General features: G+C 38.6%; 1 protein-coding gene across 1 annotated transcript; it reads left to right on the top strand.

The window, feature by feature from the left end:
• Positions 1–441: 441 nt before the first annotated feature.
• Positions 442–8,149, top strand: LOC103978295 (F-box protein SKIP23). The gene is made up of 2 exons (XM_009394041.3): positions 442–1,767; positions 3,013–8,149. The coding sequence occupies exon 1, from the start codon at positions 582–584 to the stop codon at positions 1,761–1,763; it is 1,182 nt and encodes a 393-aa protein (XP_009392316.2). The 5' UTR covers positions 442–581; the 3' UTR covers positions 1,764–1,767; positions 3,013–8,149.
• Positions 8,150–8,966: the final 817 nt, after the last annotated feature.

The following is an 8,966-nucleotide window of genomic DNA, read 5'->3' as shown; positions in this document are numbered from 1 at the left end:
GATATCAAATTTTTTTATATATGAGTTCGAATTGAGTTGGATTGATTTGGACATCAATAATATCTACTACTATATCTAGAATAGAATAAAAGGCTAAGATACCACGGTTTTTTTATTTTCAGATATCTTTTGGGCTTATCTAATAAACTCATGTCTTATGCTTTTGCTCGTTCCTAAACAACAGTATTAAAAGAAAATAATATAATTATATATATTTAATTTATTGGCATTTCTCCATCTAAATCCTCGGAATTTTTTTATAACTCATGCCATACCTATCGTCATCAATTGGTGAACTAAACTTAAAATAAAATTGAAAAAGTAAATTATAAAAACTTGGAATTTGATTCGCCCCCTTGGCTCTCTGTGACGTCATCCAACTTTCGGCTTTAGCGCATCGGACTATTGCTGTAGTCTCACATAAAGCGCGTGCTTTGTTTACCACCTCACCTCAGCGAATCGCTCATTGGTTCGCTTTAATCTCTACCTACCACCGACCTCCCCCCCTTCCTTCGAAACCCTCATCCATCGACATCAAAACCCTCTTCTCCTCCTCATCCTCTATCGTCGCACATCGATCGATGTCGCCTCCTCCTCCCCTTCTCCGCAAAGAAGCGGCTCCCGATTGGGCCGCGCTACCTCCCGAGCTCCTTGCCCTCGTCGCCGAACGGCTCCGTCACAGCGTCGACTATGTTCGATTCCGTTCCGTCTGTTCCCGCTGGCGCGCCGCCGCTCGACGCATCCCCTTTCCGCCTCTCCTCGCCTTACCCTTCGACCCTGACGCCGCTGCCCTCCCCTTCTTCGATCCCTCCGAGATCGCCTCATCCGCCGCGGTCCACTCGCTCCCCCTCCCCGAGGCCCGCCATCAGGCTCTCCTCGGCTCCTCCCGCGGCTGGCTTTTCTTGATCGACGAGGCTGGCTCCGTCTCCCTTCTAAATCCCTTCACCCGCGCCAGGTTCTGCCTCCCGCCGGTCACCGAGAGTCTCGCCCGCGCCTCCAGCTTGAGCGTCTCCAAAGTCCGCGACCGCTGGGTGCTCGACCACAGAAACGGCAAGCACCCCGTCACGCTGTACCACATGCGGAGCACTTTCATTTCGGAGGCGACCCTCTCCTCCTCTCCGAGCGAGGGAGACGAATGCGCCGTCATCATCGTGGCTGTTCTCGCTTCGTCCACTAAACTTGCTTTCTGCCGGATCGGAGACCGTGAGTGGACTCTCTTCAATACCGCCCTGCATAACTTTGTCAGCTCCGTTGCATACTGTGATGGTCGGTTCTATGCCGTGGACGCATTTGGAGAAGTTTGCGTCTGCGATGTCGGTATTTCCACACGCGCAACTTATATTTCGTCGCTGATGGTGCCTCCTGAACGTGACAGCTTCAGAATTATGGGGTTGAAGAAGGAACTGCTGCTGGTTGCTCATTACATGGACGGAGATTTCCCACATTTCAAGCATCATTACGAGATTTATAGGACTGATATTAAACGAAGGATGAAGTGGTACCATGTGGATACCATCGGTGGTAGGACAGTGTTCTTGTCTGTCCATTTCAACTCAAATGCCATTGGAGGTGCATTCTATGGATGCAAAAGCAACGCCATGTATTTCTCCGAGCCTATTCGTGGTGGCCGTGAACCTTCCAGGTCTCAGATTCACAAGATGGCAGTAATGGATGTAACGAATGGGTGTTTGGAGGTGATATCATGTAATTGTAACGTGCAATTCTCAAGAGAGGTTTTCTGGTTTACTCCTTGTCTCTACTGACAAGGTAATTTGGTACTGGTTAGATTTGGTAATATCTGTTTGTCCTTATATAGTATGCTTTGTTAGATATCATTGCAATTAAGGATCTGTCTCCAGTTTCTACCACTGATGCCTGTTGTTTTAATTCTCGTATGCATTGATGATTTTGATTTGTTTCATTTTATTTATGCATGTATTAAATGTTTTAGTCTCAATGAACAAAGATATTATGTTGGATAAACATAATGGTGGAAGTTTCTCATAAACACTAATTAGAGCAAGACATCTTTTAATTTAAGCTAATATTGATCCATTGTTTCCTACTAAAGAACAATTTATGGTTACCTAAAAGTTAAAGAAATATCACAATTCTATGCAGTGTGACATAAAGTGTTGCATTATTTCTGGTGGTTTGTCTCATTTGATAGCAAATACTGCAGTTGTAACTTGATACATCTAAATTATTAAACTTTGAATAACCTGCATGGTGATGGATAAATCTAATATCTACAAGCATCTCTTTTTTTTTTCTGTTCCTCTCATGCCTTTTTCCTTTAACAAAAGAAAATTGCCTAAAAAGAGTAAATTAATTACTTTTGATACCAAAAATGAAGCTGGAGTTTTGACAGCAACTGTTGATGATATCATATTTGTTCCTTTCATAATGCCCTCTTTTGATTCCAACACTGGCACTATAAAGTTCTTCAGCCCTTCAGATGAGATGGTATTCTGCTTGAGTGTCCCAGTTGCCTGTGACAAGGTCTTCTTGGATCAAGTCAAGGTATGCTGGTGTTGATGGATGAGAGTCTAACAATTTCATTCATGAATCCTTTCACCCAAGAACAACTTGAGCTGCTGCCAACAGATGAGCAGTTAGCCTTGGCCTCAGGGAGGTATGTGATGATGGTCTAAGAACACTGGATTGCTCATTCTAACCATCCATCACTGATAAGCCATGTCCATCAAGCCTTCTGAGATGTCTCACATCTTCATCAAGGAGGCCATCCTTTCCCCATCCCCAAATTCAGGTAAGTATGCTATGTTATGGTCACACTTCCATCTAACAAAGTAGCCCTTTGCATGCCCGGAGATAGGTGTGGATGCTAATTAACACAAACCTTCCCTGCAATGTTTGGTCCATCACATTTTGCAACAGGAGGTTCTATGCAGTAGATTTGGATGGTAAAATGGCATTTTGCAACATTGATAATCCAATGAACTTCACTCCATTGCTACCGCTGGAAATTCCTTATGAATGCCTTGCTTTCAGGCTTTTTCAAATGGAAGAAGGAGCTTCTGATGGTTGCTCTAATGGTTCAAATTGAGTAGGAACTCGAGAATGGCCATCACAGGTATCTCTACGAGATCTACAAGTTGGGTATGATGGATGAACTGACATGGTCCAGAATGAATAGTGTTTATTGGTGAGGAGATGTTGTTTGTGTCTCGGTATTACAACTGTCAGTATGTTGGAAATGGGCTTCATGGGTGCAGAGGAAACTGCACATACTTTCCTTAGCCCTGGGATTCTGCATCTGGAGGTTGTTGATTTTGTTGATGGTAGCAAGCAATTCATATCAACTCATTGCACTGAAAAAATGTTCCCAATTTGTCTTGTGGTTCAAGCCTAGCCTACTATAGCAAGGTATTGACATATGCTCCCTATGCTTGATGTGCATATTTTAGTTTATTGTTCCTATTCAGTTTCTAATTTCTTTCACAGTTTCACTGTACTGATTCTTTTCCATTTCATCTGAACTCATCATAGTTACAATAATCTTCTTTATTATTAACACCCATCACAGTCTCTAATTTAAACTAAAGTTCTATGCAATTTCTAAGACAGCAGAAGATAAATGCCTCATGATAAGAGTTATATACATATTAGCAAGGCGAAAATGGACCTGGGCGAACAACTAGGTCATATGGGCTTTAGTCCAATATAAAATACCGATGGAATATTTTGCCCATACTGTAGAATATTCATATGAACGGTTAAGACCGTTATAAAAAGTCTACCAGGTCACAATAAGGAATGTTAGTTAACGTTTATTTGAAACTCCCGTTTTCTATTCCAGCACTAACTAGAGCATTAAAGGGACTACGTCGGAAATCCCACTTGGTGTTAGTCTTCATACAGGTTGGTCATCAGGTAGACGCCCAAGCCCCTCTAAGCCATAGATCAAGTGTTTGTGGCTCCCTTACGGCCACGTCAAATTGAGCTGGACATCACCAATATCCAACATATCAACGTCCATACATGAAATAGTTTCTCCAACTAATTCTAAAAGAGCTTTTAATTCATAAAAAAAAGATAATATTAAGTGGTATTCATTTTTTTTTTTTTGCATCATTTAGGAATGTGGTTAAAAATATGAAATAACACGAATACAAGATGAAATAGATAAAATGCATTGCCCCATGGAATATTTGTTCCCTCAAGAGTGAAAAATGTAATAAAAATGTGACCATGATAAAAATTGAATCAGAATTATATGCTGCAAAACATAGACAAAAAAGATAAATCAAAACATTAAAGAAAACAAATTGACATTACATAAATGTAGCTTCCTTGAATAACTTGCTAGAACAGATAAGGTGCTAGCCAATAGATCACATTAGACGAGTTTGGAAACCAATTGCTAAACACATTTTTGGTTGTACCATACTCTAAGTGAACCATGCTAAAATAGTGTACTTTGCTCCCACGATGATATGGGGATGGATGTAGTCGAGGAATATGGATGTAATTTCTACTTTCTACTATAATCCTCACATTGGTTGTGGATGATACATGAGCTGTAGTACAACGATATGAACAGTGTGTTGTTGCCTAGGCTTGCTACTCTAGTCCAGTAAGGTGACTAGTTCTGGGTGTATCTAAACAGTAGGCATGACCTCGTGACCTGATTTTTGTTTGACATGAACAACTGTAGATGAGTAGCTCTCCTTGCCATTTCAACTAGCGAAAGATGCAAAAGTTGCAATGTACTTGGAGAGTCACAATGAACCAGACACGAACAGGTGGGCTAACATCGAGCATTGCCACCCTCATGAAATCAGTCAGGTAGAACTTTTTGCTGCAATACACGATAATTTGGATGACAACGCCCAGGTCAGTTTCCATGATGGTCCAAGTCACGTCCCTTAGTTGGTAGAAAGCAACGTAGGTGGAGAAAGGTAGCGTGGCGAGGATGATGTCTCCGGTCCAAACATAACCGAAGAATGGAAAAGATTTTTCCAACTGCATCGTCCTTGCCAACCTAATTCTTTAAGAGGACAATCCATAAATAATTGAAGAATGGAAAAGATTTTTAAGGAGTCTCGGGTCTAAGAAGCATGATAAATACCATCAAAGCTTAGGATGTAGAGGAAATTAAATAAATTACTCTAATATAGACTATGAAAATGTGTTTATAACCTCCGTCAAGATATTTCAATTGGGGACTAAGCTTCTATTTTGTCAACTTTCATAATTTTTAATAATACTTGAACTAAGTCATATTATCATTTTTCATCAAAAGTATTGATGAAAGTTGATCTTATTTTGCTACACGTCTTCCCAATCTAATATAAATGTTACTTTTTCATATGGATAGTATCTCACATGGGCCTAAAGTATGAATCTCAATCAGCAAAATCCCATGAAATTATACTACCTCGACTTCATTGCCAATTATAACAAGAAATATTGTCTTGGGTCTATACATAACCGAAGTATGGAAAAGATTTATCTATACATAACCGAAGAATGAAAAAGATTTTTCTAGCTGCATTGTCCTCCAACTTGCCTTTCTTTACTTGGGTTGCTTTTTGCTGAATAGGGGACATGATCTAGATCATTGTGGAAGTTGGCTTGGGCGATGTCGTCTAAACCGTCGTGTATAGTAGCAGTAGGTTCTACTTGACTGATTTCATGAGTATGGAATCAGGTTAAGGAGTCATACTGACTTTTTAGATACACCAAGAACTGGTCGTCTTATTGGATCGGAGTCATAAGCCTAGGCGATAGCATACTGTTCATGTTGTAGTACTACAACTCTTGTATCATCCGCAACCAACATGAGAGTTGCAATAGAAATTGCATCTATTTTTCTGGACTAGATCCTTCTTCATATCGTTCTAAGAGCAAGGGTCATTATTTCAACGTGGTTCACTTCAAGTATGGTACAATCGAAAATGTGGTTTGCTGTTGGTTCCCAAACTCATCTAATGTGATCTCTTAGCTAGCACCTAATTTGTTTTAACAATTTATTCAAGAAAGCTGTATTTATATAATGTATATATATTTTAATGCTTCAATTTATCTTTTTTGTCTATATTTTGCAGCTTATGATTCTGATTCATTTATTTATCGACTCTTTTCTGTTATATTTTTCACTAATCAGGTAATATTCCATAGGGCAATGCATTTTATTTGTTGCTTTTTGTATTCATGTTGTTTCACATTTTGAATCACATTCCTAGATGAAGCAAAAGCTCTTTTAGAATTGGTTGGACATAAACTATTTTATGTATGAAAGTTGAATGTTGTCTTAAGGCCTAACAACAAAAGCTACTTGAACCTTAATTGAAGCTTCCAAGTTGGAAATAAATATCCATGCCAAATATCCATGTCAAAACCTTGAAATTCTTTAGATTTTTTTGAAGAATGAGCTCAACTAAAAAAAAAGAGGTAATAAGTGTCTTTTGTCGTTTTCACTTGAATACCTGATAAATTGTCATGCCCACGTCATGAATTATAAGAGTTAAATCCAAGATCTCTAGGTTCTAGATGTGCTGACTGTTGTCGGGCACAAAAGCATGGTACAACATGGGAGGTGTGCCGATGTAAGAAGCATTAGCAAGGAGGCGTACAAACGTGACATAGTATAGACAAGACAACTTGATATATTCAAGAAAAGTAACACAAGACTCGACATGGACACGACAATAAGTATCTTCTATATGCTGCTATAATTTTTTATGTGAAGATGTATTCTTTACCGGTTAGAAAAGTGAATTGTTATAAATTTAGCATATAAAAAGTCTACATAAATAAAACATATTTATAAATATACTTCAAATGCATGTATAAAACAGTAATGAGACATACCTATAATAGCAAAACACATAAATATTGCTAGTATTTGACATGTCTAAAATTATTTAGATACACTTGTTCTAGTATAGTTTCAAACTTGGCACATAATAGGAAGTATATGACAAGTATTGGTTTCCGACATAACTAAAACATGTATTGAGGTGTTTATGCCTTATAGGTGTCAGTAGAGGCTTAGACGGGATTATGGTTTGTTCCACCACCAGTGGACATTTATGGAATCTATCTTCTAAAAAGAAGGAAAATAATATTTGCATTCCTTGCACTTTTTGTTGCCCATATCTTCTCCTTTCTAAGTGAAAAGTAATGGTGACCTGCCTAAGACAGGAGCCTCATAACATGTTGACATAAAGACTGGAGATCTAAGAGTTCTGTCAGCGGAGGGTATAACTTTCCTGGAGATTGATCCTGTTGAGAATAGTAATGGGGGGGACACATTAGAGTGAAGGATCTGAGGTATCCTCTATCACCACGATGAGGTTGATCCCTCCTTTAGTAGACTCTGCTATGAATGAAGAAATGAATGTCTCATTCTGTAGGGCACTGCTAACCCCGAAGAAGGATCACATTTTAGGAAGTATCTGACAAGTATTGTTGTCAGACATAACTAAAACAAGAATTGAAGCATATTTATGCTTTATAGGTGCCAATAGAGGGCTAGGCTGGAACAACTCTTATAACTTATGCCAAGTGTCAAGTACAACATTAGCATATTAGGGGGATGTGCTTTGCTTTGATATAGAAAATCTGAGTAAGATACATCATATTCTTTACATTTAGTATCATTAGCTTTTAAGCATGCAAGGCTCCAAGTTATTGTATCATTTAGCTTTTGACATTGATTGATTCTAATGGGTGGTTCATATGATTTTTTCCTTCATGGATCATGGCATTTTTTAGCTGATCCCTAATAGTTGGGATATTTCGAGTTGTATGGAACATGTTGCTTTCTAGCATATGAGGAACTTTAGACTTAATTGCACATCTTCCTCTCTAGTATATGAAACATATGCAATATGACATTTAAACCAAACTTTGTAATAGTTTCTAACTTCTTTGAATAAAGTGAGAAGCAGGAGCAGTCTGTTGTGGGGTTTCAGAGCAGCTGATTTCTGATGCTAAATTATTCATTGTAAATGGACTTGCAGTAAAATTATTCATAGTAAAAGATTTGTTCATCATATTTTAATTTTACTTGTTTTTAACTATTCTGAATTGCAGTAATTATTTTTACAATCTACAGTTTCATTGTAAACAAAACCTTCAGCAGGGAAAACTAGAAACAAGAAAATAGAATCATTGCAGATCCCTTGGTATCTACCAATTTAATGCAGTGTGCTGTGTGCTGTGTGTTTGCAAGTTGCAGAAATACTTTTTATTTGCATGATTCTTGAAGTAAAATACCAACAGGAGAGAACATCATTGCAACTCATGATGCATGCCTATAGATGGATGGCATGCATAACAAAAAATGCAAGTCCCCACATTTAATGCTGCATGGAATGGAATGGGGGTAAAAAACTTGAATTGACTTATAAGGGCTCATGGATATGCTATCTTGAAATTGAGCCAAGTATTTCTGGGCTAGTGGTTCAGGCTAAACAAGTTGATGGGTCAGTTATTCTGTCGGGCTGGGTTGTGACAAGAACACTTATAATTGACTGCTTCATTATGTTTGGTTCTTTACAAATCATCATTGAGTTCTTCTCTTGTATAGTTGGTTTTGCTGCCATACAGGAAGTAAATTCTTGGTCATGTTTGTAAGCGATTTTTTCCTGAAAAATTCCTTTTAACTGTGGAAATGATATTTATTTCTGTTTCAAGCATATTTTTTGTGGGAAAAGGGGCCACCGATTTGATTACATTCTTAACCTTTGGATGATTTTAGTGCCTATTTTAACTTGGCAGCAAATTAGACAACCAACTGCTTTCGAATGATGGAGGAGGGATGGTGGGTGACGCAAGTAATTATAGTTGTTAAAATGGGTTAAGACACCTAAACGCCCAGGTTGTCTAATTTATATTTCCTTTTTATCTTTAATAATTATAGTCCGACTTCCTCCCTTCACCAGGAAGGCAAGCGAGGGATGGAGTGATGGAGGGTGACGCAAGTAAGACGATAA

The sequence above is a fragment of the Musa acuminata genome, chromosome BXJ1-3 (assembly GCF_036884655.1).
Source record: "Musa acuminata AAA Group cultivar baxijiao chromosome BXJ1-3, Cavendish_Baxijiao_AAA, whole genome shotgun sequence".
Taxonomy (NCBI): Eukaryota; Viridiplantae; Streptophyta; class Magnoliopsida; order Zingiberales; family Musaceae; genus Musa; species Musa acuminata.
Note: the sequence above shows the minus strand (reverse complement) of the source record. Positions and strands in the feature narration are given on the sequence as shown.